Source organism: Macrosteles quadrilineatus, unplaced genomic scaffold (genome assembly GCF_028750875.1).
Source record: "Macrosteles quadrilineatus isolate MER2022 unplaced genomic scaffold, UCM_ALF_1.0 Scaffold_3__2_contigs__length_128488019, whole genome shotgun sequence".
In the NCBI taxonomy this organism is placed as follows: domain Eukaryota; kingdom Metazoa; phylum Arthropoda; class Insecta; order Hemiptera; family Cicadellidae; genus Macrosteles; species Macrosteles quadrilineatus.
Window position 1 is genome coordinate 63,030,732 of NW_026542596.1, and position 27,442 is coordinate 63,058,173.

The following is a 27,442-nucleotide window of genomic DNA, read 5'->3' on the forward strand; positions in this document are numbered from 1 at the left end:
TACCTCAAGGGAAGGGGGGCCCAGCCCAATATTTTTACCCGGTCCCGGTACTGCTAAAGCTGGGTAGAGCCCTGAACATATTCCGTTCTAAGAATTTGAAGATAAAAAATCCCCCCAAGTAGTCCAAGTTCCATTCCAAAGATTAGGGTAGCTGCGGGGGTCACGAGGCTTGTTACAGGGCTTGACGTGATGAAACCCCTTCAGCAGGTGGGTCAATCGAGTCACAACATCGGGGTTCCTCAGGGCCTTGTTCTTCTGCTCGCAAGGGTCGGCCAAAATGTTGAACAAACATGGAGCTCGCATCGACCGACACTTGTCTTTTTTGGATTTCTTACCTGCAAAAAATTAAACATTTTAATCCCTTTTTAAATGAGAAATATATTCAGTAATTACCCTATTAAATTTTTTTTAAATATGTGTAACAAAAATATTTTGTTCATCACTCTCTATTCGAAAATAGCAAATTTCCATACAGCTCATATACAGCTGTAAGTTATGTAATAACTCAAGTCAAAATGGGATGATCTTTGAAAATCATCAATTTCCATACACCAAAAACAAATACTGTAGTGCGGTCAGCTGACTTTTCATTACTTTCCCTACACAAACAATACTTTGCCTGACATCAACAAAGTTACAACTGAAGTTCCCGGTTAACTCAAATGTAGTTTTTTTTTCATGGTGATAAAAAGTATCGTTCAATACTTGTCACGAAAGTCCCATTTCGGGGCGAGATAGTGTTTGACATGTAAGTCGAAGACGAGGGTGCGAAATGGGTCACTTTCGTGACTAGAGAAATATACTATTAAATGTCTTTTTAAATATATTTTTAAGGAGCAAATTTTCTGATCAAAAGCTTATCATACAATTATGTTTTATAATATTATTAGGGTGTTTGGTCGCAAATTTTCATGTCTGATTTTTTGTTATTGTTTAATTGTACTAAAAATTAGAGATACAAATATATAAGAAAATTTTTTTTATTTTGAATATTAAGCGAGATATGGAGCTTGAAAGTAGTAAATTTTTAATCTTTGGTACCAGTTCACAGGGAGAATGGGTAATGCGATTCTCACCAAAATTTGCATTCAGGTGTGGAAAAATAAGATAATAATCACTAGCTATTTAAAATTAAAAATTAAAAAAAAAATTTATTTTTTATTTTTAATAAATTTTTAAAAAATTAAAAAATGTTACTTTAAAAAATTTTAAAATAGCTGTTTGTTTTTGGAAAAAATGTATATGTATGTTGGAATATAAAAAAATGTTATATGTTAACTCGTTTGGGCTGTGAATTTGTACCTTTGATGCCTTGCGCTGTCGGAGCACGACTCGTTGAGAGTTTGTACACTAACACCGGGGCTTTAGAATACTTTAACATCACGTAATTATTAACATCCCTTAACATTGAAAGAATACGTTTATCGTTGTATTCTAAAGCCCCGGTGTTAGTGTACACACTCTCAACGAGTAGTGCTCCGACAGCGCAAGGCATCAAAGGTACAAATTCACAGCCCAAACGAGTTAACATATAACATTTTTTTATATTCCAACATACAGATACATTTTTCCCAAAAACAAACAGCTATTTTTAATTTTTTTTAAATAAAATTTTTTAATTTTTAAAAAATTTATAAAAAATAAAAAATAAATTTTTTTTTTAAATTTTAATTTTAAATAGCTAGTGATTATTATCTTATTTTTCCACACCTGAATGCAAATTTTGGTGAGAATCGCATTACCCATTCTCCCTGTGAACTGGTACCAAAGATTTAAAAATTTACTTCTTTCAAGCTCCATATCTCGCTTAATATTCAAAATAAATATTTTTTTCTTACATATTTGTATCTCTAATTTTTAGTACAATTGAACAATAACAAAAAATAAGACATCAAATTTTTGACCAAACACCCTTAAGGTCGTACAGTTGGAAGTTTTTAGTTTATCTTAGGCAGAGATATTCTTCATAATACTAAAAGCACCATCAATTATTGATACAAATTATAAATTGATTTTCTTCTGACAAGAACCCTCTCACCATAGAACACAATATCCTTATACTTTTATGTTGTTACAAATACTGAAATAAATGTTACGAATCATAGGAAATGATCTGAGAAGAATCATACAGAATAGAAAATTTGACACAGAAGGAAGTCAAAAACCTAAAAAACATAGATGGAGGAACAATAAGTGAGTGATGTGAATAGGAAGATGCCAAAGTAGAAGCCATAAACAAGTATTGATGGTAGTGCATTGGTGAGGCCAAATATCACATTGAACAATGTGTTGCCATCGAAGGAAGAGAAAAACATTAAAATTTTATGAACCGATCTAATAAAGCCACAAATATAATATAAACAAAAATTTCAATATTGAAAAATTCCTTACTCTAAACTGGACAAATTTTATGAAAATTTTAGAAATTTAGTATGTGAAATACTTATTACTGTGATACTTGCCTCTAGTTTTAGTACAGTGCACAGTTGCTTCATTCCTTAGCCTAAGAACGACAGAGTCATCAGGCACAGAAAAGGGTGTAGTCTGTACTGCCTGGCCTACTAGACTGCTTCTTACTTGGCTCATGTTGTATTGAAGATTTGATGTTACTCTCCCAAACCATCCATCATACTTGCCTCCATGGACTCTTCCTGTCAAGCCAAAATAGGATATCATATTTTCTTTCACACAACCATCATAAACATTTCCCATTGTTTTTGTGCTGTGCTTGTAATAAACTTTTCTTGTTATTTCACCTTAGTTAAAACTAACTCTTTTGAATGTTAACAACCAAACTAAAGAAGGTTATTTATTTATTTAAAAAAAACCATAAGTATATAATGCTTTCATACTCGAAAGTTGATTTAAGATGTCGAGTTAAAATAAAGAGGTATCGGTGAAATAAAGAAGCTTTTTAAATGACAGTAGATATTTATTTAGGTATCATTTACAATCATGCATCTGTTGGAGGTTTAGTGAACCAATTCGTAGAAAGATAATCCGTAAGTCAATGAAGGAATGAAAATTCTTCTTCAGACCAGTTTTAGATACAGTAGACTTCCTCTTATCCGGACACCTTTTCTTTTAACTGGACATCGGTTAACCGACTCGGTGGAAAGGACATCTCTTTAACCGGACAATTTTTATCAGCACATCGTTTAAACCGGACTAGATCGGTAGGAAGTGGGCGGTACTGAAACGACTGTTCTCGTGGGAAAGATTTGAGATCAGTGATCACATGTCTAATTACAATGCTCTCCTAAATTTAATTCAAATACTGTATACAGTATGCATTCCAATGGTCCGTTTTAACGAGTTTTTGGGGACGTCGGTTTAACCACAAAACCGTTATCCAGACTGGCCTCGGTCCCAAGGAGTCCTGATAAGAGGAAGTCTACTGTACCTTCCCATCCAACCTTGTCCTTCTTTCCTCTCAAGATTTCCAACGAGGAAAGCAGATCCAGTAACAAAATTCAACACATTAACCACTTAACCTTTATAACACTTTTTTAAGGCATTGATAAAATTCGTGCTTGAATTACGATTCATACCTACAACAAGTTTCCATTCCCCATCTCTGACAGCTGCGATGTTCCTGATTGGATCAATGTTATGCAGCATTGTTGTGTATGGGGGTTCTGATTGGTTGTTTAGAGCAGACCACTGGCTCACTCCGTCCAACTGACTATGGGCTGCAAAATATATACACAACTTTGTAAAAGCGAAAGTCATAAAACAATAAAAGCTTACAAAATTAAGCAAAATACAAGTGACCATATAAACAAATTTATTTGAAAGATATGATTGTAATGTATGGCTATAAAGTTCAATGAGCCATGGTCATGTACACAGAATTGCACTCCACTGAGGTTCTTCCAAACGTTGAGCAGTGATTTGTTGACGCTTGTCGCTCCTGCTCAAGACGATTGGCCCCTTGTTCTTCATTTTGCTGGGCCATATGATCTGAAATTATTTCTCTACTTTTATTAGGTATTCAATTCGCAACTTGACTGAGATATTTGTAAGATGTATAAGCTGGTTGGAACTGGATCGGTTGTAGACTAAGAAATCAAATTTTTTCCTGAGGATCGATTGTAGCTTCTCTCCCTTGCAGATTCTGTATATTATTTTCGCTTCGAAGGTCTTTCGTGTTTCCTTCTTAATCTTGAAAATAACACTAAAATGTATACGGTACCTAATGAATCAAAACTGAATATAACTAAATGTTTAATCCAAACTAATCAATACAATTTTTTGTTTACACATCAAATCAAGTGATGATAATAAAAATACCCCCGCCGCAGCAAACCTGCAGACTAAGTGAATTTCAACTTGTCTGATTAAATTTTTACTAAAATACTACCATAAATAAGACATATTTATTCCCAATTTAAATAACATTATTAGATTTAACGAGGTGTTAGCCCGTCCTACGTACGGGAATTCAGTATAGTCAGTTAAAATCGTGTACAATTCAGATCAGCTAGTTTACACATATAAAGACAAAGTTTCTTGCAGTTTTAATGTGAAAAATCATCTTGTAAACAAATGTTGTGTGACCAAATATGTTTTTATTCCATCATAGGCCTATACGATTTGCATTTTAAATCCGATAATTTTACAATAAAACAGCAATTCTGCAATTTTTACGATGTGAAAAGCGTTGAAGTGAGATTTGCAGCCGAATCGCACAGACGCACACTGATTATAAGTAGCCTACAGTCGAGAGAGTAATAGTCAATTGCGAAGTGTATAGACTTGGTCAACGATACCACCTTCCATAGCATACCTGCCTCTTCCATAATTATTATCACCACAATACAACAACTATATACACAATTTCCAGTAGGTCTGAATAGAAACAACCTAAAATAAAACGATAATATCCAATAAAATTCACAGTACACATAAATCGTCACACCTATCCTCTATATCAATTTCACTGCATTAATTGCTAAATAAATAAGTGTAAACAAACAAAAGTAAAAACAATAACAGTTTGTTTTGAAACAGCTGTTTGGTTCAAATAACATTCATTAAAAAAAAAGAACTGGTCACATGTAGCAGGAATATAAAAAGTAAACACGTTAGTAAAGCAAATGACGTAATTGGCAATGTTTATTATCCATACCGTTATCAGTTCTATCCTTAATAATTACCCACCCTCATTGAATAAGTGTACATCGTAATTTCCCATATTAGTTAATTTAAACTACAATATATTCATAGTTGAAATAAAAGTGATATTTTCACGTTTGGGGGCGCTGATAGGCACCCCCAAACGTAACCACACTGAACACGATTTCATAAAAGGATGGTTTGTCTAATTGCAGTATCCTAGGTCAATGTTGACGTTGTGTTCAATCTTTGTATAAAACTCGGCTGAGGTTGTGGTGGTAATTTAAAATCGTGATTCCTGATTATTCTTGATCTTCTTTAAAGAGTAAATAAAATAACCTCATAGTTCCATAGTTTATATTTAACCAGCTGTTAGTTAAAACAAAGTATATTGCTCTAAAACAAATCGAAGATTACAAAGATTGCATTAAAAAAATAATTTGAACATCCTAGTATTTTACTATGTATAATTTAATTAATCTGTCATCCTCTTACAGAAGAATTGAACGTATCAATGATTTGCATTACACATAGTATAAATAAGTCAACCCTAAGTATGTCTTTACGTGTTTATCCAAATGCTGAATTTGTGACACAAAAGCTGAATGTTTACAGCTGTTATGTTAAGCAAATTATTTTATGCCAAAAGCTAGTTTAGAATCTTAGCGTCGGCTGCTAGACTTTTTAAAAATTAAAACTTAATTTCTAAAAAACTGGGGCCCTAAACTAAATTTATGGCTTCGACATTCCCTAGTTCTCAAAATTATCTTTCTTTCAACACAAAAATCATGAAAATCCGTCGAGTGGTTGATTCAGAATCGTGAAATAAAAAAACACTGTTTCGTTTTAATATTATAGACAAGTGCTTAGGTTTGCTGCTACGGGGGAAGGTAAAAAGTGTGTTTTTTTACCATATGTCAATAGTATAGATGAAATAAATAAATTTGCCAATTTTTCTCAACATATATCCATAAACAAGTAAACTACAACAGTTTTCATTTTCTCCATAAGAATATCATGGGAATTTTAAATTACACTTTTTTTATTTTCTCCGTGACCGTTAGGCATACAACAGCGCTTCAATATACTAAATTATTTCTTTTTTTAAGCTCCACAAAATGGTAGAGAAAGAAATTGCAAAATTTAGGGTAAAAAATGGGAAAAACCCATTTTTACCCCATAAAACCCCCCATAAACCACTGTTCCCATGGTCCGATTATGCTGGTTCGCAAACTCGTTCAAATAAACGTAGGTTTACACGTTTGTACCAAATTTCATCAAAATTAGATCATTTTCGCTCGAGTTATCGCGCTAACGGACACATATATATGAATTAGAACGGATGGTGTTTTTGGTCTCTGGGGACCTCAAAACAAAAAAGTAAATCAGTCCCGGGTCTAGGTCTTACCATGAGACCTACGGTAATAGCTTATTCCCTATATGGGAAATTTGCTAATAACCTGAATCAGCTGTTTTGGTTAATTGCAGCTACAAAAAGGTATTGACGATGTGTACTTTCAAGGGCTGTAGGACGGTAACTGGATTTTTCCAGCCTTGTGACCAACTTCAATTGATTTATCATGGCCAAATACTGGTACTCCACATTAGAGAAAGAAATCTAAAATCCTCGGACAGAAAAAAGAGTTTGCCCGTCATTGCTCAAAATTTGTATAATGATTCTATTGAGACCAATTTAATCAATGGTACCAACCCAATGTTTGGTTGCCAACTCCTGCAGCCTCCAGTAATGTAGGCAGCCAGTCCTGTACATTGACCAGGCCTCTGTGAACTCTGGGAGTTGACTTCAGTAGAGGACTCCAGATAACTCCAACACTCCGCACTCCACCCTCCCACAGCGTGTCCTTGCCCTGAAGAAGAATTGTTCTTGAACCTCTTTTCCGTTACTAAAGGTAGTAGTCGGGGGGCAAACTGTATTCCGTGGGATTTTTTGTGAAGGGAATGTGTGACTATGTGGAATCTCTTTATTATATGTCACATAATGGTGTAGTACCGGGTGTTTACCCTCAAATTGCGGGGTTTGGTTTTTATGACGTCGTAAATCCAAGATGGCCGCCATGTGTGACATCTATTCATTAAATTAATAATAACTCTTTTCAGAGTAAAATAATCGAATTTTAATTTACACCATTGAATTCAGCTCAAAAAATCAAACAATTTGGTGTTTTGAATCATTGCTCTATGACCATTGGTTACCGAGATATTGAAGGCGGAAAACACAGAACATTGTCCCCATGTTATCCTTATGGGGAAAAAATAAAATTGTATATCTAGCTTATTACTCAGCATATCTTAATAATAATTGGTATGTGGCTTCATTTAGTAGAGATCTACTTGATTATGGCCTAAAATCCCCCATTTTTACATTTCCGTGGCAGCAAACCTGCATACTAACTTCCAATGTTATTCTTATGGACAATTTTTTGCATGCTTGTTCATGAACATACTTTGAGAAATGATGATGTGTGGCTCCATTTTAATTATTTATTGAAGCATTTGTAATTCGTTGAGTATACAGGTCTGCTGCTACGGGTAGGTCTGCTATAAACAAATTACAGGTATTAGAAAATAAAATAAATTAGACTATAGTTGTGAGGCATATGTAATTTTGTAGGATTTTGAATTAAGCAATTGTATGATTGTTGGCGATTGATAGGTAATGACATGTAGAACCGTGTACTACCGAGTATTTTGTCTGAAAGTGTGGCCAAGCTGGTGTTTTCGGCCGCCATCTTGGATCCGCCATATATTGGATGTTAATAACTTTTTTATACAATGCTAGTGTTGTGACACATCATTATGAACAAAATTTTCACGCTGATTTCAATGCTGAAATATGTTTTTAAATATATTTTTTCGTTTGGAAGATATATTCAAATTAAAACTCTCCCCCATACATTTCTTACGGACGTTTCGTACTTTGAACATTTTTAAGATTATTTTTCTTATATCTCCAGTTCCTATTAACGCTTGCAGTTCTTTCTAGTCTTAAGATATTCAGTGATGTATGAGCTTTCATTTGAGCTATTGATCTTTAAATTCGGTTGAGTTAGAGCGTTCGAGTCGAGCTACGAACCCTAACACAATATTAAATTTAACTTATTACAAATCTGTTTATTTTATTTTATTTATTTATTTGTTAATGGTTGCACCATTTTTACATGAATAATACAATAATCTTACATACGGAAGAAGCAGAAAAAGATCACAGGCCAGTACAAAAGTAGTGAAAAAAAACTGAAAAACAAGACTTCAATACTGCTACGCACCATAAAGCTTTCTATAGGCTATTCATTAACTTAGGCCTACAAAATTCCTTTGGCTACTAAGTTAGCCCACATTGAACTGAAAGTCATTTTTATTTCTTAATAAAGATAATTCCTAATTTGTGTTTTGTTTCTGTCTAATAAGGTAAGTCTTTGTCTTAATCTTATAATTATGAATTATTTTAAGAATAAATAGATTTGATAAGTTACAATATAAATTTATTAATGAAATACAAATATTAGATAAGTTGTTGGTTGAATTAGCTACAGGGTAAGTTAACAATGGTAAATTTTCAAAATGGTGGGGTTTCCAAAGTGGATGATATTATTCTAGGCTTATTGGGTTGGTTTCTTCTAAAGTACAGTACTAATTACTATTTGAATATGAGCTCTTAATCTCAGGGAGGGGTGGTCGTGCCGGTTCGAATGATATATTAGGCTTCTTGAAAATGCAAATAATTTAATTTAGTTATTGTTCTGAAATAAGTTAAGCTAGGTTCATGATGCTATTAATATAATAATGTTAAATGTCCAAAGAAAGATTCCAAATGGTTTCACTGAATTTAATGAAATAAAATAGGATTTGAAGATTAAATTTTGAATAAAAGTTCAATTTGAAATATGTATATCTTGATGAGTTGAGTTTTTGGGCCTAGTAGGCTGTACTGATTAAATGTCCAATGAAGATTAAATTTGTCCTTAGTTAAATAAGATGGATGATGGTTACCAAATTTGGAGTGTCTGTCTTCTTATAGCCTAAATTGGTACTCTTCAATGCACTTGTCCAATACTTTTGGATGATGAGAAATTTAAAATATAGGTTTTACTTTGGGATTATAAATTTTAGTTTAACTCAAACACAATTTCCAATAGAATGATGTTCACACTGTGAAGAGTTGGCAGGATCTGGGGAGAGGCAATGGTAGAAGCTCAGGAAGTCCATGTCCATTGTTGCAATGATGCACAGCTGGTTAAATTTACATGAATGACACTTGCCACAGTAATTTTGTTTTTCTTTGGATAATTTTGAAAAATAATACTATATTTAAGATGTTATTACTATATTGCAATTTTCTTACAATTATATATTATTCTAAATAAATGATTATTGTTGGTTTTTGATGAGTACTTAATAGGTATGGAGAGAATTTGCATAAATATTTTATTGTAACATGAAATAGGATGATGTTTCTGTGGGGTGATGGGATATTATATAACATTGAACAAAATTTGATAAAATAACACATTAACAAGGAGAAACATATTATAACTGATAATACATTATCAGGGGCATTAACAGACATTATGAGAGAAAATATACAAAATAATAGAGAAATTAATGTTAATGATGAATGAATGACATGTAATATTACAATACAAGACATAAAAAGATAAATAACAACTATAAATAACAAACTATAAATAACAAACTATGAATAACAAACTATAAGTAACAACTATAAATAACAAACTATCTGAACAAGTTGACAAAACGAGATATTCGAAAAACAAAACCAGTATAGGAACAATAACAATGATGCAATGCAGTAGCCGAGTGAAACTTCAGTAAAGAGGCAGAACAAACGAAAAACAGATAAAACTTTCAGAAAAAATAACAATATGATAAACTCTGTACAAGAACAAGATATAACAATGCAATAACAACAGGATAGACTATATTAACAAAAATAAATAACAATGCAATAAATAGAAAGTTTGGAAATATGCAAAGATTGATGCAGGAGTTCAGCAAAAAAAGAAAAAAAGTTCTGTGGTTATTAAAAGATGTATATCTCGGGTTATTAGTACGTCACTAAGTTCTTCCTGGTCTCAAATTACTTGGTTAATGTTTGATTTTACATTTTATTAATCACTAAATGAAATCTGACTAAGTTGTTTTAAAATGAGTCATGAACCATCATTTAACATTAAATTATTTTTATGTCCAAAACTTTCTTTGGTTAAAGACATACAGGGCTAGTCATCAGTGTTACAATTTGTAGACATGAAACCTTAGTCTTATATGCCTCATCACACATCATTTACTCTGTACTTACACCAAACAAATGTTTGGCCCTGATGACCAGCCCTGTATGTCTTTAATTGCTTTAACCAAAGAAAGATTTCTAAATAAAAATAATTATTAATGTTAAATAAAGGCCCATGACTCATTTTCAATTAGTCAGATTTCATTTAGTGATTAATAACATTTTAAACCAGTTATTTACTGAGTAATTTAAGACTAGAATGAAGCTTTTGCCGTATTAACAAACCGAGATATAAATCTTTTAATAAAACTGATTTGGGAAAAGTTAAATTTAATATTGTGTTGTGGTTCATAGCTCAACTCTAACTCGTCCGATTTTAATGATCGATAGCTTGAATAAAATCCCTTACATCACTGAATACTTTAAGACTATAACGAATTGCAAGCGATAATAAGAACTGGATATATGAGAAAAATAATCAAAGTACGAAACGTCCGTAAAAGATGTATGGGGGGGGGGGAGTTTTCATTTCAATATATCTTCGAAACGAAAGACGATATTTACACACGGTTTTCGGAATTGATATTAGCGTAAACATCTATAGCTTATAATGATGAGTCACAACACCAGCATTACATTTAAAAAATTATATTAATATCCAATATGGTGGATCCAAGACGGCGGGCCAAAAACACCAGCTTGGCCACACTTTCAGACAAAACACCCGGTAGTACACGATTCTATATGTCACTACCTATCTATCACCACCAATCATACAATCACACGAAATTACATATGACCCAGAACTATAGTCTATTTTATTTTATTTTATACCAATAATTTGTGATATTTTTTATAGCTACAATACCCCTGTAGCAGCTGACCTGTATACTCAACGAATTGCAAATGCTTCAATAAATAATTAAAATGGAGCCACACATCATCATTTCTCAAAGTATGTTCATGAACAAGCATGCAAAAAATTGTCCATAAGAAAAACATTGGAAGTTAGTATGCAGGTTTGCTGCCACGGAAATGTAAAAATGGGGGATTTTAGGCCATAATCAAGTAGATCTCTACTAAATGAAGCCACATACCAATTATTATTTAGATATGCTGAGTAATAAGCTAGATATACAATTTTATTTTTTCCCCATAAGGATAACATGGGGACAATGTTCTGTGTTTTCCGCCTTCAATATCTCGGTAACCAATGGTCATAGAGCAATGATTCAAAACACCAAATTGTTTGATTTTTTGAGCTGAATTCAATGGTGTAAATTAAAATTCGATTATTTTACTCTGAAAAGAGTTATTATTAATTTAATGAATAGATGTCACACATGGCGACCATCTTGGATTTACGACGTCATAAAAACCAAACCCCGCAATTTGAGGGTAAACACCCGGTACTACACCATTATGTGACATATAATAAAGAGATTCCACATAGTCACACATTCCCTTCACAAAAAATCCCACGGAAGCTGGATATGTGCAGTTTGCTCCTGGACTATAGTAATGAATACAATGATACTGTATATACAGGGTGAATAAAAAGTCAAGAATCCACGTCTAATATTTTTCTAAGTAATTATACAGAGATATCCTTTTGGTGGTCATGCAAACTTAACAGGAAGTATCATTTAATGATTTTGAAAATTTTGAGTCTCCTTCAAAAATGGGGATTTTGGACTTTACATACAGATATAAAATTGCTGCTTAAATCTTTTAGTAGGTACCAATGCTGCAAAAGGATTTTATAACATATTGGGACTCTGTTCTGTTTATTGTAGGAAGATTTACTAAAAAATATTACTTACACTAGCAGTAATATTTTGTTAGTAAATATTCCTAGAATAAACAGAACAGAGTCCCAATCTATATATATAAAATCCAATGTATGTTTGTTTGTTTGTTTGTTTGTCCTTTATGGACTCCCAAACCGCTCGACAGATTGTAATTAAACTTTCAAGTATTATTAAGCATTATTCGAGGATGGTTTGTGTGAGGTTTGGTGCAGATCCTTCAAAAGGGCTCCGCCCCAGTGGCTCTGGAGTTTCCCAGGCATGTTAACCTTATGAGTACTCATATTTAAATGGAATTAAAGAATCTTAACATCTGGTTCAACTAAAGAATTTGATTCTGTGATTTTCAATAGCATTAAAAATTTAATAGGTTTACCAACAGGGTTCAGCACTATTATTATTATTTTTTATTTATGACAACATCTAATTTGCAACCAAAAGGTGAGTGAGCGTAGCGAACAAACTTCAACCAGGACGTGATTGAGCCATGCGAACGACCTCATCTTGAAAATGAATGAGCATTTGACATAAAACCACATTAGGACAGGACGACGTCTGTCGGGCCAGCTAGTATGTTATAAAATCCCTTTGTAGTATTGGTACCTACTAAAAGATTTAAGCAGCAATTTTATATCGGTATGTAACGTCATTGACTATTGGATACTGAAGTTGTATTGATAGTCAAAGGTAACGTCTACATATAATACCTTTCTATAATACCTTTACAATTTATATATATAAATATCCTTTTTAATACTTGCACGAATATATAAAAGATGGTTGATGTCAAAAAAAGGAACAGTTATTGTGGTAAATGTGGGAAAGGAGTTAAAAATGGTGCAATTTACTGCAATGGAAATGTGACAGCTGGCTTCACCTAAAATGTATTGGTGTTTTGTATTCTACTGTGAGTAAACTATCCAGTGAGGAATTGAGCTCATGGAAGTGTCAAAACTGCAAACAAAGTGAATGCTCACAGGAACTAGTACAAAATGCATCTATTTCTTTGGAAGAGGAAATGAGCAGATCTCTTTTACAAGAAAATGAGGAATTAAGACAAGAGCTGCATAACTCTAAACTCAATAAATCTGTTCTCGAAAGTGAGCTTGAGGATAGGTTGTGGGTTAAAGAAGAGCAACTAAAGGATATTCTAACGAATGCTAAGAAAAAATAAGAAGAACTAATACTGGAGATCAAAGCGCTTGATTCCAAATTGAGTTCTCTAACAAAAATTAATGACCATATTACTCAAGAAGCTGATAAGGAAAGAGAAATTCTTAAAAATACTATTGAAAAAATGAAACAAGATCAACAGATGGACAAAGTCAAGTCTCATGATTACAGTCTTGACTCAAAAAACTGTATAGTTCAGTCTACTTTGAACAATGAATGGCTGACGGACGATGCTATAGACTATAGACCTTTACTTTAAAACACTCTTACACAAGGGCTTGATAAATTCAGACACTTGCTTAATAAACCCTGCTGTATCACAGGCAATTAAATGTGCAGAAGATTTTTACCACATTGCCAATCCCTTACACCTGGAGGATAAACAGTTTATAATTGTTCCAGTAAATGATGCAGATGCAGCTTTAGAAGTAGCGGGTCAGCACTGGAGTCTGATGTTCTATGCAAAATGTAGTGACACCTTTTATTACTTCGACTCATTAGGACAAAAAAATGTTCAGCATGCAAAACGATTGTCGCTTAAATTACATAAATATTTTAATGCTCGAAAACCTCTAAACTTTAAAGTAATAGACATCCCTCAGCAAACAAATGGAAGTGACTGTGGTGTCTACGTTCTGTTAATAGTTGACCTGCTTGTAAAAGCCATTGAAAATGGAGATGTCACACGATGTCTAGACAGTACTTCAAACAATACAAGTGAAGATAAGTAAGTCAGAAGTTATATTAAAGCGTGCACTATTAGCATACCTTAGTTACAATGGGCAAAGCAATAAAGTTGACATGGTTGTTCTCAAGTCAATGCTTAAACAGTATCCTGCAGTTGAAATGAAGACTAAACTGCAAACTTACCATATCCCACATGGGGTAAGTAGCAATTTTGTACATAACAAGTCTCCTAACACTGAAAATCTGGTGGCAGCTGGTTGTAATTCATGGTCAGTTATACAAACTAAAAAGAAACAAAGCAATACTAACTGTGAAAAAAATGTTAAGAAGGCGGGAGGAGAATCTAACATTAAACAAGTAAATAAGTTTTCAATACTGGAGAAGTTATCAGATGACAATGATGGAGAAAAATCTACGACAAACAGCACTTACCAAACTAAGACAGCCAACAACAAACATAAGAAAAATCACCTCAAGCACAAGAAAAATCACCTCAAGCACAAGAACATAAAACTAGGATCGGATAGGAAATGTGCAAAACAACAGAAAACCAAATCTAATCTAAAAATAACCTTCTGTTCTGACAGTCAGGGTAGGGACATACCAATAAAACTAACTGCTCTCAGTGGTGGTAAAGTGGATGCTTTCGGGTATGTCAGAGCAAACACCACTTTAACACAAGATGTTGATTCTGCTTCGATTGTCAGTGACACCTCGCCTGTTATCTTTCTTGGAGGCAGTAATGACAGTCTTAAAGACTGTTTTAATGAAATATACCGTAATTTAGAATCTAAACTTCAACTTCTGAGTTCTTCTAGGCCAGTTTTTATATGCACGATACCCCTGAGACATGACAAATCCGCAAAAAAGTTCTGAAAATCTTAAACTCTTAACTGCTAATAATTATATCACCGAATTGGTAGACAGAATAAATAATGTCTATTTGATCAACTTAAATATTCTTCAAAGATCACACTTCACTTCACATGGCTTACATCTGAACAACCTAGGCAAAAGTGAAGTAGCTCACATAATCCTTAACACTATTTCATCTTGGTTGACAACACAAAAACATATAAACGATATTTTAAATAATCACAACAGCATAAACATCATTGTATCAAATATGCATCATATAATAGACAGCTTGAAATCAAACCAGGAGGTGGCTTTTTCTCACTGCATATCAGGTGATTTCATAAATCCAAGAAATATGTCTGCTGGAGTTGCAGTTCCATTCAGAAATTTTTTTGGCAGGCCCAAAAAATCAGATATGCTCAACAATTATCTGACACTGCAAACTTATAAAAATGGAGCAGCTGTCTATGGACTGGTTACCAAAGCCACGTATAATGGGAAACCGGCAATATCAGATTATGGTACAGCTTTTAGTAATCTGACGGACGATTTTAAACAAAGACAATATAAAAGATTAATTTGTTCGCCCATGGGACTTGTGAGAGACTTGGTCCCTATTGAAAATTTTGCTAGCAATATTGTAAATTTTCAACTTGCAACAGGCGTTCCGGTTTCAGTGATAGTCCAAGAAGAGAAATCATCAAGAAATCTTTACAATAAACTGAGCTTTGATGCATTTAAAAATACACTCCATCAACAAATAAGGGAATACAAGAAGAGCACTCGAGAAGAAAAACTAAATGTTGAGGAAACACGTTCCATGGCATCAAGACCTCAGGCAAATATGTCCCAGCATGCTGTTGAAGAAGATGCCATAGCTAGAAACTCCAACCCAAGACCAGTGGAGCAGGTGCTATTGAGAGGCAGTTAGTGTCCAGTGAGTGTAAAAGCCAGTCTGTGCTCCCCCAACAGTGTTCTCCTCCTAAGCCTTCCAACACCTCTACTCCCTATTCAACCAAAATTGTAAATTTTTGTATTTCCAATATCCAAGCAACTGAATGTTCATCCCAAAATAGTTCATCCCAAAGTAATAGTAGTAGTGGTAATAGTAGTTTTAATTCACTAATGTCCAATGTTCCTGTTATAGGACAACCAGTAATTTCAAAAAACCTGTTATTGGCAATAGTCTCAGAGAAAACATGAAAACCACTTTCAAAGGTTGTCAATTAATGCACTATAATATTAGAGGCATCAAAAATAAATTTGAGGAATTGTACACTATTATTAAGGATATTGACCAAATTAAGATAATCTGTTTAAATCAACACAAATTGAAAGAAAGTAACAAATCTATATTTGAATAAATTACCCAATTTTACTTTAGCTGATGGGTATTTTAGGACAAAATCGGCTGGTGGTTCATGCATTCTATTGCATGAAACAATCAATTTTATTGTGAGGCAAGATCTAAAGGAATTTAATGATGAATACTGTTTTGAATCCTCTTGTATAGAAATAATAGATTGTAAGATTATTGTTGTTTCCATATATAGAATACCAGGTAGTAGTGTTACACAGCTATTTTTATGTAAATTTAGATCTTTTCTGGAACTAATACAAAAAAAGGATTTCTCAAAGAAAATCATAGTAGCAGCAGCAGCTGATTTCAACATAGATATTTAAAAAAATGATAATGATACAAAAATGTTTGAGAACTTGTCTTGAAATTTTGGTCTGAAAATAAATTTTAGACAGCCAACTAGAGTATTTAAAACATCAAAAACATGCATAGATGATATTCTCACAAGTGTAAGCTATGATAAAAATGCAACCATAAATATTGATCTTGGCATATCTGACCATAATGCATTATTTTTACAATTGCCTAAAACCTTAAACTTGCCTGAAAGTATATACAAAAGAATTCGCTTTTTTCCTATTAAAAAATTACCACTTTTTATTAACTCATTAAGTGACAATATCAAGTCTTTAGCTCTAGACAAATCTGTGAATGACAACTACAAATCTTTTTTATCTAGTTTTACACTTTCACTGAATGAAGTTTATCCTGTGAAATTAATTAAAGAAAAGAAAAACCAATGTAAGGAGAATTGGATTACTCAGGGTATAATGATTTCTTCAGAGACTAAAAGAAGATTACACCAATTGGCAAAAACATGTAGGCAAAAATCATTTTTGAACTATGTTAAGAACTATAAAAGAATTTTCAAAAAGGTAGTTTTTCAGGCTAAGAGATTGCATAATAGTAATTTTATTATTAAATCTTGTAACAAGAGTAAAGCTATGTGGGGAGTTGTTAAAAAAGAACTGGGCATTCAAGTAAAAACGGAGACTACTACTAAAATTGATGTTGGGGATAGGGTGATAAATGAACCCAAAGAAATTGCAGAATATCTTAATGTTCAATTTTCCAACATAAAGGAAATATTAAATGTGCCAAATGTCTCTTTCATCAATAACAAGTACATCAGTCAAAACTCTTTAGAATCAGACAATACAGATAAATTACAGTTTTTGGCTTTTACCAACAAATTTGAAGTTTAAAATGCTATCTTAAGTTTAAGTAATAGTAATTCTTGTGGTTGGGATGAGATTCCCACTAAATTATTGAAATGGACTGCTGACATTATTTCTGATATTATAGCTGGACTCATCAATCAATCATTTAGTAAAGGTGAATTTCCAGACTTGCTAAAATTGTCTGAAATCAGAACAATTTTAAAAAAAGGCACACATAATAATAGTCAAAATTACAGACCAATTTCTTTACTCAGGAATGTATCTAAAATTTTTGAAAAAATAATTCATCTTAGAATTGCAAATTACCTGGAATGTAACTCAAAACTGTGTCAAGAGCAGTTTGGTTTTAGAAGAAATCTAAGCACACATAATGCTCTTTTTACTTATATTAGTAGTGTCCTTGAAGCTCTGGATCAGTCACAGGTGACTGCAGGAGTTTTCTGTGACTTATCCAGGGCTTTTGACTGTGTGGACCACAGGTTGCTGCTGATCAAATTGAAGAATATTGGCTTGGAGGGAATGGCACTAGAATTATTACGATCATACCTATTCAATCGAAAGCAGCGCACAATAGTAATAAAAAATCAATAACATATTATTCTAACTGGGCCAGCGTTACATATGGTGTTCCCCAAGGTTCCATACTTGGGCCTTTATTATTTATTATATTTATTAATGACTTGCCTAATTGCCTTTCCACAAATTCCTGTGCTTTCACTTTGTATGCCGATGACACAACTGCTCTTTTAAAAAGAAAAACACTAAGTGAACTTAAATTAACTTTTGACAGCACAATTAAACAAATCAATGAATGGTTTGAGAGCCATGGCCTGAAATTAAATGAATGTAAAACTAACATTCTTCAATTTAAACTCAGAAACAGAGTTACAGACACCACAATCAGTAATACAAAAATTGTTAAGTTTTTAGGTCTAAATTTAGACTCAAAATTAAGTTGGTCTGATCACATTCATCATCTAAATAAAAAATTAAGGTCAACAAGGTATTCACTAAGTGTACTATCCAAGGTCACGCCGCTAGAAGTCTGCTTGACAGTATATCATGCGTATGTTCATTCTTTGCTGGCTTATGGCGTCACTCTATGGGGTAACTCTGCAAAGGCCAAGAAAGTGTTCACTTGCCAAAAGTCAATTCTCAGAACTATTTTTCACCAGAAGTCTAAAAAAAGCTGTAAGCCTTTTTTCAAAAAACATTCCATTTTAACATTACCTTCTCTTTATATATTTGAAATAGCAAAGTATGTTCATGCAAATCCTTTCTTTTTTGAAAAATATAAGATAAATCATAACTATCAAACGAGAAATAATAACAAAACTTTTCAATATCCCAAACATTCGCACACAAAATTTGAAACTGGGCCTCTTTACATGGGATTAAAAATCTACAATCATTTACCTAATTCATACAGAACTTTATCAAAATCAAATTTTACATATAAACTGAAAGAGACTTTGAGCCAAAAAGCGTATTACAAAATTCAGACGTTTTATAAAGATAAATTGTAATAGTTTTTACTCTTGTCAGGGTATAATTAGATTAAGGAACCTAGATATAAATTGACCATGTACCAGCTTGGGAATTACTTTTGTATCAGGCGTTATGTACAATAAAGCTTTGTCTATTGTCTATTGTATATTGTCTACTTACTCCCTTAAGAGGCCAGTTAGAAGCCGCATTGCCATTATAGTTGTTAGTAGCACCTCCGTTGTCAGAGAGAAATAATATGATGGTGTTGTTCAACATACTTTTACTTTTCAACGCTTGCATCACTTTCCCAACTGATTCGTCCACCTTGGTCACCATAGCTGAAAGAGGTTAAAAAAAAATGTTACATTCATTTTTTTAGCATACACCCTGCACAAAATATATGATCTTGATACTTTTGAACGCCATAAAACATAGGGTGGGAAAAAGTCCTGGGACAGATGAATGTGTTAAAAAGTTTAATAAAGCAGCAATACCTGAACTAAGCTATACTGGTCATAAAATACTATTTTTACCAAATTATTCAGTAATACCATTGACTAAATACCCTACCTCCTCAGGGGGACTAGGAGTCAGAAGGAAATTTTTAACGTAAGCATGCCATACAATGCCGTTCAAAGATGTCTTGAATTGCAATGCAATGATACCGTACCTCCTAAGTGGGGTACCCACTAGAATTCAGAAAATCACAAAATGTTAGCATAGGTTGATATGCACATCAAGTTAAAGTTCTTTATTAGTAGAATACACAATGCTGCAAATTTTAGCTGAAAGAACAACTGAGTCGTAAATTACAGCCATCCAAAAATTCAAAGTCAAATTAGAAGTCAAACTGGCTAAAAATTTTACACCTGTTAGATATCTATTTCTATTAGTAGTGAAACTTAATGTGCAATAGAGGGAGTCATTGATAACCTCACCAGCATATATTCGTCTCTTGCGCTCCGCAATGTGCTTGACTGAGGCTATAGCGTCTCGAGGCGCCTGCAGTGGAGCGTGAGGCGCCGTGTGAGAGAGGTACAAGAACAAAGGCTTTGAGACATCATGGTCTTGGATAACAGACTCAGCCTCTCTGGTGAACAAGTCAGCTGAGAATGTGTTCCGTCCGTCCCATGAAACATTCAGCCCCCTGTGCAGGTCATAGCCGGGATGGTTCTAATCATCAGAATTGAATTAGGGGATTTTTTCATTTGTAATAATGTGGAATTATGTATTGAACTATAAACTCTGTGAAAAAGAATATAAAATTTTACAAAGCACTTTCATCTTTAGAGCGCTGTTTAATTAAACATTGGAGTTATAATGTTGGCTCACACAAAATTTGACCATCATTGTCATTGGGAGTGTATGGTGTGTCTATAGTTCAGCATTCAAAGTCAGCCATATTGAATTGTACTTTTGAATACCATGATACCATCTAATTTTTCCTACCTAAACAGCTATGTATTTAGACCACTGGTCTGTTCAATGACAGCAAAGGATTGTTGGGCTAAGTCACATAATTAAGTAGTGAGCGAGTAGAAATATTATGGAAATGGCTGGTCTCAATATGGAATGTCTTCCTTATCAGTTACAAATTTGAGAATTGTTAGAAGTAGACATTTACATTACCATGTTAAAGCTTGATTAATTTTGTTACCAACAGAGTGTGTTGGTCAATTCCCAAATACAGATTTTGTTTTAATAATGCTCTATTTTTAATGAAGCCAAAGTGAAAATAAACATAGTTTTACAACATTGCTTCTTTTCTTGCCTACATGAAATATGATATGCCAAAAACCAAAGGAGATATTACATTTAAAATGTGATACTGTGTGAGTGACACTTTCAACTAATTAAATTTGAATAAAATATGTCTATACTATGTTCATAAACAAATGTTGACTCATCACCTACATCATCCGTCATGTAAGTGAAGTGGTTCTGGTGTCCTAACCAAGTGCCGTAATGTGAGTCAAATCCTCTTCTGGTTGGAGTATAGTCTGCCTTGTAGAAGCCGAGGTGCCATTTGCCCACTGCTCGACTAACATAGCCCTCCGACCTGAGGTATTGAGGCAACAGTCGATCCTCTAGTGGTAACCCCCACGGCTGAGGAGCGTAGATAACATCATGCTGCATACCTGAGTAGAACAGTTACAACACCTAAATGCTTACAAGTTACAACTTAATGTTTACATATTTCAATTTAGAGTAAAAACAAAGTTGGAATGCTTTCAAATACAATTTGGCTATTATTTTATTCCTGTAGTTTTTGCTCAAAAAAGACTCAAGGCCATGATTTTTATTTGTAGAATAAAGTGACGGCAGCTAGCTTACCTTAGAAGAAGTACAGGTAGATAGAACATAAATGTGACATATAAAGCACACAAAGTTTCATTCCCTAGAGACTTTTCAAGTATATACAAAGAGATGAGTTTATGAAGTAGTCAAAAAATTTCCATTTTACTTACGCTTGAAAAAGTCCCTCAGGGGACGAAATACTAATTGTGTGCACTTGAAAGCTAATTAAGTTGATTGAATCTATTTCCTGGCCTGAGGTGTTTCACAAAGGCAACCCGTCAAACAATTTTACATCTTGATTGTTACAATTTGAACAGCTGACACAGGAATTTAAATATACAAATTCAGGTGCTACAACAATGAATTAAGTTGGGGCTAAACCCAATAAACCCTCTATTTGACCATAGCCAAAAATAATTATAGACCGACAGCGGTGCTGCGGTTACCATATGTTCTGGCGTCCACCGCTAGGAGTGCCGTGTAGTTACAGCGCACACCTCTGCAGCGTCTACTGGGAACATATGGCAAGGAGCCAACGAATCAAACACCGAGCGTGCTCTAGTGGCACAACACGGAATCTTCCTTTGGCAGTCTATGTTTATTCTGTTTGTCTATTAGACTAACCATAATATCAATCAAAGTCGAATAATTTCTCACCATTACTGATGGGGTGTCTGCCAGTAAGCAGGGCAGCCCTGGCTGGTGTACAGATAGGCTGAGTGTAGTAGTCCCGTAGAATGACACCAGAGTATGCTAGGGCATCAATGTTGGGTGTCTGGAACTGGTCTGACCCATGGAAACTGACATCGTTCCATCCCTGAAAACACATTGTAGAAAAATCTGTAAAAGGACTAAAGCCTTGACATGCTATTGCTTATCAAGAGAATGTAAATAAAGGGTGAGAAATACCACACACTCCAGGTAGAACACTGCATGCCACATCGTCACATTCAATAAGGTTTTTTGTCCTAGGACGCTTGGCAGCCCGGGATTGTTTTTCACATTACTACTTCTTGGACCTAGAGGTTGTGTCATTATCTCTATTGATGATTTGGCGGGATTTGGACCTGGGACCTCAGGAACAAAAGTCCCGCACTCTACGACTAGACCAGTGTACAATTCATGCGTTCAGATACACCATTGTGCTGAGGTAATTTAATGTATGGTGTACTGTACATTTCATGTTTACTCTTTTTTGACCAAACTGTTTGAAGACATTTGATAATACTCACTTTTATTTATACGTGGAATTATAACAATTAATGGAAATTAACTGAAATTAACTCATTCATGGCTGTACATTAAATTACACCAACATTGGATTCCTTTTTGAAGTCTCTTGACTGACTTTTCAAGGTTTCAAGATCTGCTTTTCTCAAACACTTTTATCACAGAATTAAGAGAAATCTATGTTAGTGTGATATTATTGAGCGAAGCGAGCGAAGCTCTTATACGTCGACTCTTATGCATTTCGTAATACGCAAACTCCTCCTAGACGGCTGAATCAATCGTTTTCAAATTTTGCATGGTGATAAAGACCATATCGTTGAGTGCCAACATCTATATGGTGTTAAAAAAGTCTCTCAGGAATCCGCCCTACTGGGTCTCAAAGTTTCAATGTAATCCTTATGGAAGCAGTATTTGACACATAAGCAAAAACATATGATCAAGTGTTGACTTTTGAATGAAGTAGATAAATAAATAGCTAATAGCGTTATTCCACAGATATTAGAACAGAAACGGTATGGATCATAAATATAATCAAATGACGACACTAGCTTGGGGTCCGTGACGTATGAAGTGGTTAAAGAAGTAGTAAAGGTGAGCAGTCTGGAGTATGGAAACTATTTATGACGATTAGATTTAGGTATCTGCATTCCTAAAATTCCATGGGAAGGGAGGGAAACAGGTCCGGGACGTAGGAGGTGTAAAGGAAGTAGTAAAGGCGAGCAGTTGGAGTGTGGAATCTGTTTATGACGATTAGATTAAGGTATCTGCATTCCTAAAATTCTATGGTAAGGGAGGAAAACAGGACCGCGAAGTAGGAAGTGGTGGAGGAAGTAGTAAAGGCGAATGCCCCCCCCCCTACCCCCAAATGACGCCCCTGTCCGCGACGTAGGAAGTGGTGAAGGAAGTAGTAAAGGCGAGCAGTCTGGAGAGTAGAAACTGTTTATGACGATTAGATTAAGGTATCTGCATTCCTAAAATTCTATGGGAAGGAAGGAAAACAGGTCCGCGACGTAGGAAGTGGTGATGGAAGTAGTAAAGGTGAGCAGGCTGGAGTGTGGAACCTGTATATGACGATTAGATAAGGTATCTGCATTCCTAAAATTCTATGGGAAGGGAGGAAACAGGTCCGCGACTTAGGAAGTGGTGAAGGAAGTAGTAAAGGCTAGCAGTCTGGAGTGTGGAAACTGTTTATGACGATTAGATTAAGGTATCTGCATTCCTAAAGTTCCATGGTAAGGGGGGAAACCAGGTCCGCGACGTTGGAAGTGGTGAAGGAAGTAGGAAAGGCGAGCAGTCTGGAGTGTGGAAACTGTTTATGACGATTAGATTAAGGTATCTGCATTCCTAAAATTCTATGGGAAGGGAGGAAAACAGGTCCGCGACGTAGGAAGTGGTGATGGAAGTAGTAGAGGTGAGCAGGCTGAAGTGTGGAACCTGTATATGACGATTAGATTAAGGTATCTGCATTCCTAAAATTCTATGGGAAGGGAGGAAACAGGTCCGCGACGTAGGAAGTGGTGTAGGAAGTAGTAAAGGCGAGCAGTTTGGAGTGTGGAAACTGTTTATGACGATAAGATTAAGGTATCTGCATTCCTAAAATTCTATGGGAAGGGAGGAAAACAGGTCCGCGACGTAGGAGTGGTGAAGGAAGTAGTCAAGGCGAGCTGTCCGTAGTGTGGGAACTGTTTATGACGATTAGATTAAGGTATCTGCAATCCTAAAATGCTATTGGAAAGGAATGAAACAGGTCCGCGACGTATGAAGTGGTGAAGGAAGTAGTAAAGGTGAGCAGTCTGGAGTGTGGAAACTGTTTTACATCTAAAATACTAAAACGCAATGGAAAGTGATGAATACAGGTCCACGACGTAGGAAGTGGCTTAGGAAGTAGTAAGGCTATATAGCAGTGCAGAGTGTGGGAACTTTCTTTAGCAATTATCAGCAATCCTAAAATGCTTTGGGAAGAGAGGGAAACAGGTCTACGACGTACGGTGTGGTGAAGGAAGTAATAAAGGTGAGAAGTGTTGAGTTTGGGAATGGATTAATGTATCTGCAATGCTAAAATGCTACGGGAAGAGACTGTGGACTGTAGGTATGTTAAAATGATTACGAAGCACGAATCGATACATATTTTCTATACATGCAATCGTTTGAAATATAAATTTACAACTGAGTTGACAACAGCTGATTTTTACTCCATAGAGGCTAAAAACTATTTTTACTCCCTAAATATTAAAACTAGTTGAACCCGTGCGAATTCGCACGAATAATAAGTTAGGATATTATAGCAACGTCGTTAGAAGTTTCGTCGTTGTATCGGCGTTGGTCTTGAGCTCGATCGTTGGCTATATGCATTCTAAGTTCTTTTTGCTGTTCAGTAGGAGTATTTTGCAGGACGAAGCTCATCGTGCTGAAAACTTGCGCGTATGGATTAATATCAACCAAATGTTGAGTCAAAATGTCCATGAATTCAGTGCTGCAAGAGCCATTAGCTTTGTTTAGCATTCTTTCTTGAACAGCGGTTTCGACGTCCGTAGATATAAATTTAGGCACATGTGGGATGCTCCCCTTCTGACGGTTGAAAGGTGCCAATTGAGTGATAAATTGTATCGTGCACCTTATACATGAAAGGCCCTCCACCGTTATGTTCTTCAATTTTAGCTCGAGTGCTGACCATTGCGAGCGCAGAGTTGTACGATCTAATGTTCTCTTTGTAGTTCCTGCTCAATCGATTTCTTGATATAATAGATTTCTCGGTACGGTGGTAGATTTACTTTTCTTTATGGCAGCTGGATGAAAATCCTTCGCCTCGTCCTCTTTGTTCTTCTTTAAAATGTAGCGCACCACATTTCTGACATTTTAATGCCATCTCGCCAAGTGAATGCTGCTGAGAATTTTTCAAAACCAAACAAAACAGCTGGATTTTTTTACTAATGTATTGACATTTGTTTTAGAATACAATAACATTCGAATCAATCACAATGTTATCCTTATGGAAGGAACTTTGAGGGCAGCCCACGCCCGCCCACGCCCTTTAAAAGATATGTTTTGAAAATCTAAAGCCAGTTTGCACATCTACACACCTAGACGAACATTTTGTTATATGATATGTGGGGTTAAATCATAAAACAAAAAAGCCTTAATTGTTCACAAAGTTTCATGTCGCGTATTAAATATATAGAAGATAGATAGATGCTACTTTAGACCCGCAACGCATGCATTAAAAACTACTGTTTTTACTGCAGTATGACAAAAACAATATAATATGAACCCTTGATGACTCCGCTCAATTTTGTGGATGCCTCTGCGAACGCCACCTAGTTTTTATACATATGAACTGTTATTACTCCTTATTTAATTTATGAATTTCTTTATTGTCTCACAGTTGTTCTTTGTTTACTATTTACATTTTGTATTTGTATGTTACAAATCTTACTTGACTTCAGAGTTTATTAAAACCTATCTTTAGGTCAATTTATAATGAGTTTTATTTGCACTTCAGTTAGGTATACGTGTAATTTACAACCATATCTGCAATCTATATAGATTTTACACTCATTGCCTCAACTTGTTCCTCATGAAATAAATCTAAAACTAGTTTTCATTTGGAATCATCACAGTTTTCCTCCTTTTATTATCGATATAAACTATAAGTTAAATCGTTCGCAACAAGAGATAAACAATACAAGTAATTTGTTTACAACAAAATGCAATGTTTGTGTAATTGCATTGCATTGCATGCTACTGCTACACTGAATATCTAAATACTAAAAGCATTATAAATATTTAAAGATTTTGATTCAGACTTACCAAGTCATCAGCTAAAATTATCACTATGTGTGGAGCACTCAAACATTTTGTGATCAGAACTAAAATAGAAGAAATGTTCAAGTACATGATGAGAAGTGAGATGCTCTCTCCCAACCCCTAGGTCAACATCAACTGAACTGTGAACGGATGTTTGCTGAACAGGCTAGGTAGGCACACAAGGCTTCATTCTCGGAAAGGAAAAGCCTTAGATAAAGTTGCATGTTATCAGACAGTAAACTTCTGTTTATAATCTGTATAGTACGAAATCCCAGATACTTTTAAAAGCATTTTTATTAATAGAATCTGTCAACAGTAAGTGGGCATTTGGAGTACTTAATTATCATTTAAGATGTTGAGAACTGTCGATATTCAGGAGATTGCATTGCAGTACTGCCAATTCTTTCACAAGAGATATCTTCAAACACATCAGATTTATATCGGTGAAGTAGCCCTTTAATAAACTTAAGAGGATATCAGGGTATTTTCCTTGACACAAGACATTACTTCAGAATTATTACCTGCTCCAACACTAGACCATAACAGATACAAATTGGGAAGACAGCAGTGGTGTCGTTGTAAATTTAAAAGCACAGGAAGGCTCACCGATGTAGTGGTAAAAGTAAAACGGGTCTCCTATCAATATATAGGTTCTTTGAATAAGCAGAGTGGGAACGCCATTCCCATGCGTCCCCCCTCCACTACACCACTGGAAGACAGATTATTAAAACAGAAACTAAACCAAAATATCAATTTTTAGCAAATTTCCCATATAGGGAATAGCTATTACCTTAGGTTTCATGCTAAGACCTGGACCCGGGACCGATTTAACTTTTCGTTTTGAGGTCCCAAGAGAACAAAATCACCATGAAATTTATATATATATATATATATATATATATATATATATATATATGTATACATTTATATGTGTCCGTTAGCACAATAACTTGAGCAAAAAATGATCCAACTTTAATTTAATGAAACTTGGTATAAACGTGTAAACCTACATTTATTCTATCGAGTTCGCAAACCTGCATGATCGGAATATGGGAACAGGGGTTTATGGGGTAAAAATGGGATTTCGGCAGGGTATGTCAGCCAAATGTCTAAAACCTGGAGAAACTGTATTAAGTTGCAAATCGCGCAGACGGCCGGTAAAAAC

The 27,442-nt window shown here is 34.6% G+C and overlaps 1 protein-coding gene across 1 annotated transcript; it reads right to left on the reverse strand.

Annotated features, from left to right (window-relative positions):
* Nucleotides 1-65: 65 nt before the first annotated feature.
* LOC128990126 (arylsulfatase I-like) lies at nt 66-26,388 on the reverse strand. The gene is made up of 9 exons (XM_054412386.1): nt 26,281-26,388; nt 21,901-22,060; nt 20,860-21,083; nt 19,884-20,118; nt 19,126-19,283; nt 6,830-6,986; nt 3,552-3,692; nt 2,463-2,651; nt 66-335 (listed from the first exon to the last, which is right to left on the reverse strand). Exons 1-9 carry the CDS (start codon nt 26,365-26,367, stop codon nt 88-90), a joined length of 1,599 nt encoding a protein of 532 aa, XP_054268361.1. The 5' UTR covers nt 26,368-26,388; the 3' UTR covers nt 66-87.
* Between the last annotated feature and the right edge of the window lie 1,054 nt (nt 26,389-27,442).

Excerpts from the sequence above, each read along its gene's own strand:
- LOC128990126 (XM_054412386.1), bottom strand. The coding sequence starts at position 26,367 with ATGTACTTGAACATTTCTTCTATTTTAGTTCTGATCACAAAATGTTTG. Across the intron at positions 3,693-6,829 it reads AGTTGGCAACCAAACATTGG|CCCATAGTCAGTTGGACGGA; the intron begins GTTGGTACCATT and ends TATATTTTGCAG. Across the intron at positions 2,652-3,551 it reads GGAATGGAAACTTGTTGTAG|GAAGAGTCCATGGAGGCAAG; the intron begins GTATGAATCGTA and ends TTGGCTTGACAG.